The sequence below is a fragment of the Cydia strobilella genome, chromosome Z, assembly GCF_947568885.1.
Source record: "Cydia strobilella chromosome Z, ilCydStro3.1, whole genome shotgun sequence".
NCBI lineage: Eukaryota > Metazoa > Arthropoda > Insecta > Lepidoptera > Tortricidae > Cydia > Cydia strobilella.
Window position 1 is genome coordinate 27,000,119 of NC_086068.1, and position 12,091 is coordinate 27,012,209.

The 12,091-nt window shown below is 36.6% G+C and overlaps 1 protein-coding gene across 1 annotated transcript in view; it reads right to left on the bottom strand.

Annotated features, from left to right (window-relative positions):
* The window catches only part of LOC134753902 (GATOR complex protein NPRL2-like), a 39,612-nt gene extending 27,521 nt beyond the window's left edge, over positions 1–12,091 (bottom strand). The window contains exons 1-3 of the mRNA XM_063689865.1: positions 11,790–12,091; positions 10,116–10,207; positions 3,876–4,032 (exon numbers count right to left, since the gene is read on the bottom strand). Of these exons, the coding sequence (XP_063545935.1) occupies positions 3,876–4,032; positions 10,116–10,207; positions 11,790–11,894 (354 nt within the window). The 5' untranslated portion in view covers positions 11,895–12,091. The remainder of the gene's footprint in view (positions 1–3,875; positions 4,033–10,115; positions 10,208–11,789) is intronic.

The following is a 12,091-nucleotide window of genomic DNA, read 5'->3' on the forward strand; positions in this document are numbered from 1 at the left end:
CCTGCCTGTTCATCTCTGAGCTTGCTGTCAATCACTTTTGCCATCCTCGAGAGTAAGATCTTGCAAAGCACTTTTGAGCAAATGGGTATACCCCTCCAGTTAGTGCATTGGGATAGGTCTCCTTTTTTGGGTAGTTTTATAATAATGCCTTCCTTCCATGATGTTGGAACTTGCTCCTGTTCCCAAATGCTCGTCAGTAGTGGCTCGAGAATTTCACCGGCGAGATATACATCTTCAGAGCCTCTGCCGTGATCCCATCGTTACCGGGTGCCTTGGCAGATTTTAACGATGTAACTGCTTTGATGATCTCGCTTATGCTCGGAGGGTCTTCATCAGTATCGGGCAGTCTGGCAATGTACGACTGTAGTCTCCCTTATAGAAGTCGGGGCCCTAAACACTTCAGCGAAATGCTCTCGCCATGTACAAAGCTGCTGCTCCAGAGTAACCTGCAAGTTTCCGGCTGCGTCCTTCAGCGGCTTGTCAGCGATAGGCTTATTGGAGAGAGTCCTTTGTAGACTTATACAATTCCCTCATGTTTCCTGAGTACGCAGCCAGCTCCGCCTTTTGTGTTCTATGGCTTCAGTCAAAGTACGATTGTCTTTTTTGAGGTTCTGCTTGATTTTGGACTCGCATAAATAATACTCGTATGCTAGCTCTTCCTTAATTTCTACAGACTGAGCGGAATTAATTCGCTGTTTTCTTTTCGTGCCTCGCCTGAATCATCTCCCAAGTGGTTCCTGAGATCCACTGCTTCGGCTTTCGCTCGTAGCCAAGCACAACCTCGCAACTTTTCCGAAAAACGTCACTAATAGAGTTCCAATGTTCTTCCAGAGTAACCTGGGTTTTACTTATATTCTAGCAACGCTCGCGGAGTTCGTTTTGAAAACGTTTCCTTGTGGGGTATTTTTGGAGCTCCTCGATATTGAACCTGCGATGAAAAATCTCTCAGAATGGTTCTCCGCAAATGGTCTGTCGCTCAATAATGACAAGTGTTACTACATGATTTTTAAACGTGCATTCAACTCAATGGAGTGTTCTCTAAATCTCCCTTTTGCTAAATCGGCTTTAATTCGTTTTCTTGGTACCGAACTGGACCCATACTTAAGGTGGCATGACCACATAAACTATGTTGTGAAACTTCTAGGAAGTGCATGTTATTCACTAAAATCGATGGCTAAACTTAGCGATAAGTAAACCCTGAGAACTCATATGTCGAGAGTATAATCAGGTATGGCATTGAAGTATGGGGCAATAGTCCAAGTGTAAATAAAATTTTACTGATGCAAACAAAATGCTTGCGCTCCATTGAAGGTTACTTCCCTGAAACGCATAGGCATCTGTTTATAAACAACAATATACTTACAGTAATTGCATTGTATATAATATACCAAATCTGTTTATTTGTTTATAAAAATTTAAGCTCATACAAATCCAAAAAAGAATGTGAGAGATACCCGCTTCGCCGCAATTTATTTAGATCTTATGCTACCTGAATCACACTTTGCATACTATAAGAAAAGCATCAACCATATCATATTGCAATTAAAATGTACCTATATAATAGTCTTGACATAAAAATTAAGGACTCCAGTAATGTTAAGGAGTTCAGTGCAAATCTTAAGACGCCTAGACGAATATTTTGGTAAGATATTTGATTAACAAAGACTGACAATTACACTCATTTTTTTAATTTTTATTGTTTTAGACTTTTATTATTACTATTTGTAGAATTTCATGACGTATTAATCTGTATAATTATTCATTATTATTGTAATCGAAATGACCTCATCAATTTTAATTTGTTGGGTATCTATATTTTTGACATGTATAAAATTAATTGCTTATATATATTCAAATTGGTTTGATACTGTGTATCCACTACTGCACGGTTTATTCCTTATTAGCAATAAAGATATTGAGTATTGAGTATTTGCTGGCTTAAATTAAAGCTCCGCTGGATGCTTGCCACTTTAAGTTTGATTTTGGCGACAACTAGGTGGTGATCACTGTTTATGTCGTCTCCACTTTCGGCTTATCATAACATGATCGATTTGGTTCTCTGACCGTCGATTGGGTGAGACCAATTATGTCACTTTGTGGCATTTCTTGTGGAGGAATCGATCCTCCTACTACTAATATAAGTCGTTTTGGCAACAAAGATCTATGAGCATATCTCCGTGTTCGGTTCGTTGTCCCTCCGCGTGCCCCGCGTGCTTGCCTATCCACGGTTCAATATTCGAGTTGCTCTTTCCTATTTGGGCATTGATGTCTCCCATACATATAATCTATAGGTACATATAATATATATCATGGCGCTTTGTTTTCTGTAGTGTGGCCTGAAGTTGGCTGTAGAACTTGTCTTTTATTCTTCCGTCCGCTGCATTTGTAGGCGCGTAACACTGTACAACCGTGATGTGCCTTACTTTTGAGTGAAAGCGAGCTGTTATAATGCGGTCCGAAACTCCGAAACAGCATTCTAACAAGCTAATGTTTGCGTTGGCGGTCATTCACCTACGCCATATTGGTGTTTGTCAGTGACATATTTGCCGGAATAAACAAATGTCATTCCATCCACCAGCTGGTGTAGGCGACTTTCTTCTTTCAAGATTCTTACATCCGAGCAACCAATCATTGTTCGTTGTGTCATGCCGAAAGTTGTAGAGTTTTATCAATCCCGTTTCTCTTGATTCGAGTTTCAGTAATAAAATGAGCGGAGCGATTATTTCCAAAAATATTCACTTTATCAAAAAATGGTTTTTGGAGACCCGTATTCATTTTACACAACGATACTCCACACCATTGGGTTAAAGCGAAAATTTAAAAAAAAAAATTATGTTGTATGGGAGGGGAGGTACCCTAAAAAAATATGCATGCCAAATTGCAGTTTTATAGCACTAATGATCACGGAGCATAGCCGCGGACGGACAGACAGACGGACAGACGGACATGGCAAAACTATAAGGGTTTCTAGTTGACTACGGAACCCTAACAATGGGCTTCTTTTCTATGGACAATATAATTGTTAACGAGTTCGGAGGCACATGTGGCAGAGGCTTTCATCATACAGCTTTTAAGAAAGAGAAGGTTTTAATATGCCTGAAAGGGTCCAGCGAGAAAATAATATTCCATTTATTTAATAATGTCCACAAAAATTACAAATAACATATCCAAGTGTAATACAAATAGCAAGTAAACATCCTCACCAAATGTTCTCGAAGTTTCTTGACGACCGGTTCGTACTGCACAGTTTTAGACCAGCTGTCACACACGAAGCAGAGGTTGTAGAGGTACGCGTTCCGCTCATAGCGCGAGCTGTCTATCCGGATGGGGTAGCCCACTATTTTATACAAATAGCAAGTAAACATCCTCACCAAATGTTCTCCAAGTTTCTTGACGACCGGTTCGTACTGCACAGTTTTAGACCAGCTGTCACACACGAAGCAGAGGTTGAAGAGGTACGCGTTCCGCTCATAGCGCGAGCTGTCTATCCGGATGGGGTAGCCCACTATTTTATACAAATAGCAAGTAAACATCCTCACCAAATGTTCTCCAAGTTTCTTGACGACCGGTTCGTACTGCACAGTTTTAGACCAGCTGTCACACACGAAGCAGAGGTTGAAGAGGTACGCGTTCCGCTCATAGCGCGAGCTGTCTATCCGGATGGGGTAGCCCACTATTTTATACAAATAGCAAGTAAACATTCTCACCAAATGTTCTCCAAGTTTCTTGACGACCTGTTCGTACTGCACAGTTTTAGACCAGCTGTCACACACGAAGCAGAGGTTGAAGAGGTACGCGTTCCGCTCATAGCGCGAGCTGTCTATCCGGATGGGGTAGCCCACTATTTTATACAAATAGCAAGTAAACATCCTCACCAAATGTTCTCCAAGTTTCTTGACGACCGGTTCGTACTGCACAGTTTTAGACCAGCTGTCACACACGAAGCAGAGGTTGAAGAGGTACGCGTTCCGCTCATAGCGCGAGCTGTCTATCCGGATGGGGTAGCCCACTATTTTATGGCCCAAAGCATTTCTAGAATTAATTGCAATTCGTATGTCAGTATCAATATATGCTCATCATAGTCATTTCATTTAAACTGGAGGATAATTATTCCATTAACAAAATCGACAGAGACATTACTTAAGTACTCATATTGCATTAACAGGTGGATATGATGGATATTCAACATTGCAAAAAAATTTCACAGGTTAGGTCCAACATGAAATATAATAGCATGTTGAAATACCTTAACTTAAACACTTTAATTAAATAAACCCTAATAATGTAGCAAATTAAAATGTTTACACTTAGTTTCTTACGCATAGCAACCAAACAGTTTTTTTACAAACCGGTCTACTCATAGTTCATAGAGATACCATAGGTTACACAGCCAACCTATTTAAGTGACAAAAATAATAAAAAGACAAGAACTTGCAACTAGGGTTTGCAATATCCGTCCGATTTTCTTATTCGGATAATTCGAATAATATAATTTGTATTATCCGAATATTCGAATATTTCGGATAATTATAAATGAAACCAAAATATTTATTCCAAGTAATATAATTCGTGAATCTAGCGCTAAAATAAGCGTGGAGTTGATAACGGCGGAGATGCTAGACTGCTATTATACGAAGTTTTAATAATTTTTTTTGCGTAAATCAGCAGAACTATGGAAAAAAATACCACCTAGGGCTATAGAACTATTAAGGGTGCTACTAGAACTAATAAAATGGTGAGATGCTAGTTTCAGAGATACCTTATGGGATGCTTTGAGATCGCGTTATTAGGCGAAGACTCATGCAGAGTAAAAATATCCCGAATGCAATTTTTCATTTCGTTGTTGCTGATTATTAGTTTTAGACAAATTTCCCTGTTTTTTTTTCATAGTTATTATTGCTTTCATTGCTAGAAACGCAGTACTGTGGATTATACCTGTTGAAATAGGTGATGAAAAGGAAATGGAAGTAGGCACAAAACATCCATATTCTATTATTTGATTTTGCCAAAGCATCATTATGTCAGAGAGACACTGTCTAATTTTGCAGTGCTTTAAAGTGCCAGACAACTTGTTAAAAATGATAATTGTTGCCACTAAAGAAAGCAGGATGAGTGTAAAAAGCTCGTGGAGAACAACAGCCGAAATTGAATTAGTCACTGGTCTGAAATAAGGAGCCGCTCTTTCGCCAATGCTGATCAACTTAGCACTCGAATACATCGTCCGAAAATTGATTATGTGTGATGGGAGTGTAGAGTTGAACGGCAAACATAAGATCATTGTATTTTGCTGATGACTTGGGGCTATAGGCTCAAAACAAACATGGTTAGGATCATAGAGTAGGAAGGAAAGAAGATTGGTCTCAGAATCAACCACCAGAAGCGATCTGGAGGCCATGTTTTTGTTTATACATACTTATATGACGAACCTTATTGGGAAAGAAAATTATTTTAATTTATTTTATATTTTTTAGTATGTAATGTTTGACGATCATGATAAGAAGATAAGCATAATTTTGACATTGATGCAAATTTATAGTGTAATTTTTATCCTGAAATAAATAAATCTAAATCTAATCTAAATCTAAATCATGGCTCATAGTGGCGCAGAATAGGACAGAATGGCGTTCTCTTGTTTCAGAGGCCAATATTGCTTTTTGGGTCACTGATCCAGTGGAGTAAGTAAGTATTGCTTTCATTGTTAGCATTTCATTGCTACTGGATTGATAAAGACTGAATGTACGAGTAGACGAATGAACACGAGGTGAGGCACTAGATGTATTTCCAACTAGGCACCAGTGAATTCAGATAATTATAAATCCTCCTTATTAAGTACGGTTTTAAAGATAGCAGTAATATGTTAGATTCAGATTCAGATTATTTATTTGCGTAAAGTATATGTACATGCATGTTTAGCTGTTATAGTAATCATTTAAAATTGGATTACAAACCCTACTTGCAACGCTAAATAGGCTATTTGACTAATTTTTGAAAATGGTTTTAATTTATTGTTTATGACTTAATAATTACACTACATTGATATTTCCGTGAAATTTCCTGTATTAAATATAAAAAAAACGATGTTAGTTTATTTATTTTGAACGCGCCTTAAACGCTGTTTTTGCAAAGGGGCTAATCACGTGACACGTGTGACGTCACACGCGAGTAAACTCAGTCAATGACCTTAGTAAATCTCATGGTTTATGTGCATTGAATTGATTATTTCACTGTAAAATGGTATATAAATGGTGTATAGTGCCGCAATGATCAAGTACGCCTATAAAAAATCCAGATAAATTGTTTGTTTCTATTCCAACGAATCCCAAAAAAAAGAAAAATGTGGTTAAAACTAGCGCGAAGAGACCCAAAGAGCATTTTAGCGCATACAAATGTTTTTATGTGTGAAGACCACTTCGATGTAAGTAATATTTAACTGTAAATGAATATGGTAATTAAAGCAGCGGATTTTGTTATTTATTTATTTATTTAATCTTTATTGCACAAAAGAAAACCTTACAGTACAAAAGGCGGACTTAATGCCATAAGGCATTCTCTACCAGTCAACCTTAAGGCTAAGCAGAGAAATTGTGGGCGGTGCTACAAATACAACAGCAAAAATAAAATAAAAATAACATATAATCACATATATACAAATATAATATACATATATACTATATATAATATATATATAAATAACGACGAGACCTATTATGAAACTAATAAAAATACACTAAGAAACTTTCTTTCCGCTAGCATAGAAAGCACGTAAGGATTTTTTGAACGCGAACTTATTTGGCGCATTTTTTATGTTAAAAGGAAGTCCGCTTCAAAGGCGCGCCACCTGCACAGTGAACGAATACGACATGAACCCGGTTCGGTTATTTAACGAAACAAGATCTAGGTATTTAATGTATTACTACATAACCTCATAACATAGCTCTTTCAGCATTAGTAGGTAGTTAGTAGCATACTTTTTCTTTCAAACTAAAGTGCAGTATGGAGATATTATTCTCGTCATCGTATTCTATATATATATATATATCGTCGTATTCGTATCATCGAAATCGAAATGTTCGTAAATAAACAATTTCTACGTATACTCACACAGCTATTTTTACATTTCTAAGTTCCGCAGCATAGTAATCCGGATTATCTTTAAAGAAAAGTGCAACCATTAATGCGTCTATGTCTGGTAGGTTGCGCTATTAGCTTTCACATATTTCGGCTCCATTTTGAGATTCTTATGAATATTGTGCTACTAGATATACGGATAAATCGGAATATATCAGAAAACTGTGGAACAATAACTAAAATTAACTAAATACAAATAAAACAGTTAAGACACTCAAGGCAATCAAGAATTTTTACACGCGTGTGACGTCATCCGAGCGTTGACCAATCACAGAGCGTTCACGTCCCTGATGAAATTTCAAAAAATATTAAATTTTCTTTCGTTTATTTTCCAAAAAATAAACATAATTTACATTCAAATATAGTGAAATATACTTTATTAGTTTATTATCTTTCAGGATGACAGCAATTCGTTATATATTTTTAATGTTGTCAAATACCCTATACTACATCTTACATCTGTTAAAATTATCCGTACTAATATTATAAATGCGAAAGTCTGTCTGTCTGTCTATAATGTAGCTTATGGTGTACTAATGTCCTATAATTTTTTTTATAGTGGCATCTCGATTGGTTTTGAAGATTCATGAAGTAATTCGAAAGTACTGCGCGACGCTCCGTACTGAGCGGCAGTTCTATGTGGCAGTCTTTAATGGCCAATTACGGGTTTTTTTTACTTTTGCGTAACGGAATTAAAGCAATAAACAATATTTCATCGGTTAAGATGTATAAAAGCAAATCATGTCTTATTCAATCGTGCCTTGTAGCGCTATCTGTGATCAACCATATCTTGGAACTGAAAACAAAACGTTTATGTTTTAACAAAACGTTTATGTTTTAACAAAACGCTAGAGGTAACTTAATAACTATAGTTAAGTTATTAAGTTACCTCTAGCGTTTTGTTAAAACAAACGTTTTGTTTTCAGTTCCAAGATATGGTTAATCAGAGATAGCGCTACAAGGCATGATTGAATAATACATGATTTGCTTTTATACATCTTAACCGATGAAATATTGTTTATTGCTTTAATTCCGTTACGCAAAAGTAAAAAAACCCGTAATTGGCCATTAAAAACTGCCACATAGAACTACCTACATAGTACGGAGCGTCGCGCAGTACTTTCGAATTACTTCATGAATCTTCAAAACCAATCGAGATGCCATTATAAAAAAATTTATAGGACATTAGTACACCATAAGCTACATTATTGTGTAAAAATAAAAAATATAAAAAAATGCGAAGTTGAAAAAAAAAAGATATTTAATACTAACTTCCGGTTTGTTATATGAAAAAAAGATAAAAAAACTTTTTTTTATAAATTTTCTAGGAAATCAACTAATATTCTCAAATAATCACTATTTAGTTATTACTAAATCCATTGAAAGAATTGCAATAATAATTTTTAAAAAATCCGTTCCTCAAATTTTGTAGTTTTTTTAAATGCGTATAAATTTTTAACAAAAAATTAAAAAAGTAATGATGCCAAATTTTTTTGTTCACATATATGTCCAATTAATCCAACTAAGAACAAAATCCAGAACCTGACAATTTTTTTGCTGCCCGCTTGACGTGAAATGCCCCATATGTGTTATTTTATGAATTATATGAATTCCATAGTAATTTGAATTATATATTTTTTAATTTAATGCTTGTTAAGATGTATTGTTCTGAAAAGATTCTACAGCCACAATTTAAGAGGAGAAAAATCTAATAAATAATGTACAGCCCCGGCATAGTTTAATTAATTATTATTAATAGGTTAAGAGATCTGGAAGAGATCGCTCACGGCGATAAGACCGCCTGTTGCTACCATTATTTACATTGTAAATCTGTTTTAAAAATTTTGTTTCTTTGTGGTGCAATAAAGAATATTTATTATTATTATTTGTATCTCATATAAACTCACGGGTATATACATCCCGGTCATTTGATAGGCGTGCGTGGGGATACAGATCCAACACGTAGAGGCCTTTGGAGAAGTTTGCTGTTATGTAATACACCTGCTAGAACCCATTCACGGGTACAAATAGATACCCGTAAATCGGTTCCAACAGGCGTAAGGGCTATTATAAACACAGTGGAAAAGAGTGCCGGTTATATTATTATTATATTATTATTTGTATCTCCGTTACAAACTCTCGGGTTTTCAGGCCCGGTCATTTATAAGGCGTGCGTGGGTTATGGTATTGAAGTTTGGCTGGTCAAAAGATTGGGCTATTGCTGAGAGGTCCGGACACCTGCCATAACAATGTCTGTACACGTTATCGAGGCAGGTGGTGACTCGCCGCCGACTAGATGGGCCCCTGAAACTGCCGTCGTGAAGACGACCAGGAGCAACACCGGTGTGAGCGGCTCAGGGGTGTCGAGAGGTGTGCGCCGCTTTCTACCCAGTGGCTGTTAGCAGCCACTGTGCCAACTCGCGTCTTATGCATCTTTCACTTCCACCCCTGGAGCATCTAGCTCTAGCAACTCCTCTCTGGACGGCCAATGAAGGCAAGCCAGAGCTGAGAGTCCTGCAGGTCCCCTTGGGGTCCACTCCGACCGATGAAGACACGCCAGAGACGGAGACCCTGACCGACTCTCGGGAGCACTCGGGTCCGTGGGGTCGTTACTCCCCAACAGCTCGCCACAAGCTGCCCTGCGGGCTTATTATTATTATTAATCTTTAAATATGTAATCACTTGTAACACAACAGATGTTGGGACCTCAAGAACACATATTTAAGATATACTTAAGACATTACAAATGCCTTTCAGGCTTTCATCATGGTTAAAGTTGAAGAGCTTGCTTGTAACATCCTTGTAGGTAATTTATAATTTCATATCAGTTAACACGTACATTCACTGTGGTAGGGGGTAGGGGGTTGATAGACCCCATGCCAAGTACCTATGGGTAATTACCAGTTAGACTAAATAATAATTGCAGCAGCAAAGATGTTAATAATAAATAATATATTAAGCTTGTAACAAAACAAAATATTACTCACATTGTCATTGTGCATCTTTGTATCTGAGGCTTGGGGATGATGAAGGCACTTATAGAATCAAATACTTCTTTTGATATATAATCTTCTGGAAACTGAAATTACAACTAACATTATTTCAATGGCAACTTCAAATTACTGATAATAGTTTAAGCTATTGTTTCTGCTAAGAATTAAATAAACATTTGTACTAGCTAGCTACTGTGGAAACTAATTTACATGAACAAAACATTTTAAATATAAGATAAAACATATTGTGAGAAATTTAATATTATAGTTTGGCAGTGTCCTTAGATGTGTAGGGTGAGTTGTCCAACGTTGAAACAATCGTACACAATGAAACTTTGCAATTTCTCGGAAACTAGCGGTTGTTAGCTAGTGCCGTCTGTCAAGCAAAGGCAGGCTCAGTGACCCCCAGCACCTCCCCAATACGCGAGCGCGCCTCGGAGAAGGAGCACGTTGCTACGAGCATTATTGTGAATTCGTGCGGCAAAAGTAAATTTTTTCATGTATGTTTCGCAATTTTTAACGAAGATATAGAATCGAGTTTGGCGTTATTTAATTTTGTGTTAGGTTCTATGTGTATTAAAGTTTATTTGGAGCTAAAGATTTTTAAATTTCATTCACTCTTTGGTGCAGGGTGCAACACCCCCTAGTCTCACAATAAAACATTTGTATCCAGTATACAATGAAACAGGTCTCATGTTTAATGAAACATGATGTTCACTGAATACCATTTACCAGTACACAATGAAACAAAGTCATTATTTTTGTTTTAAATAATTAAAGCATATGTGAGATATTTGTGAAAGTAAAATACCATGAAAATTGATAATAAGTTGAATATCATATGGCAAAACATAAGATACTAACTTTAGAAATGGCTGAGATATGATAGTTTATATGTTGAATGTTTCAATGATGGCAAGGTATTGGTCACATGTCGAACATTGAAACAGTCGTACACAATGAAACATCACGATATTTATAAAACACTATGTTGCTAGAATGTGTATGATATCAAGCATGGAGATGCTCAAAACCCTCCCGCGTCCACCTAGTTGGCAATCATGCTCCGTGGACATAGAAGGCGTAGCTTTCTCGCAGCAAGCCATACGTGCCGACCAGATTTTCGATTCACAATGAAACTCTGGTGTGTGTACAATGAAACAACTCTTTCGCTTTTATATATTTCATCTATATTATAATCATTCGATAAGTCGGAAACCTTTTAAATAACCAATTTCAGCCTACAAGTATTTTCTTAGTTCCTTTCTCATTAATTTATTAAAAGCATATATGTATTAATGTCACTTATTTTTACACCGTTTCAATGTTTATTGACCATGTTTCATGGTAGACTATAATTAGTACATTTGTTTCACTGTAAAAATTAGACTGTTTCATTGAAAACATGCATAAATACACAATGAAACAAAACTCATTTTTTAGAAAAAGTATTATAATACAAAAACTGTTAAAGATAGGAAGAAACCAAGAATGCTATACGATAGCCAACTAAATTGTTTATCTTCATACGAAATATCACAATCATAACTTTAAAAACACCAGAGATAGGAAGGTTTGAACTTTTGGTGTTTCAATGTTCCACAACTAACCCTACGTACACTATTAGTTACTAATAGTTACTCTTCACGTCTCAATATCAAGACTAACCTGACAAGCAATTTTTGGGCCAGCTACGGGATGAAACTCGCCCAAAAAGATACATCGTATGGGGCCTTCACGCCCGCAACCCTCGTAATACCGAGTCTCCATCATGTTCGACAAGTTAATTATTATACTAGCGGCTTTTACGGTCGCCCATACAAAGCAAGTACATTCAAACTTGCCATTTGTTGATTAAATTGCTTAATAGTGAATATTTGTAATGCAATGACAGCGTTTAAGTATTTTCCCCCCACTATTATCACTGGGAGTCAAACGACCACTTATGAGAAAAAACCGTCCTCGGCTTG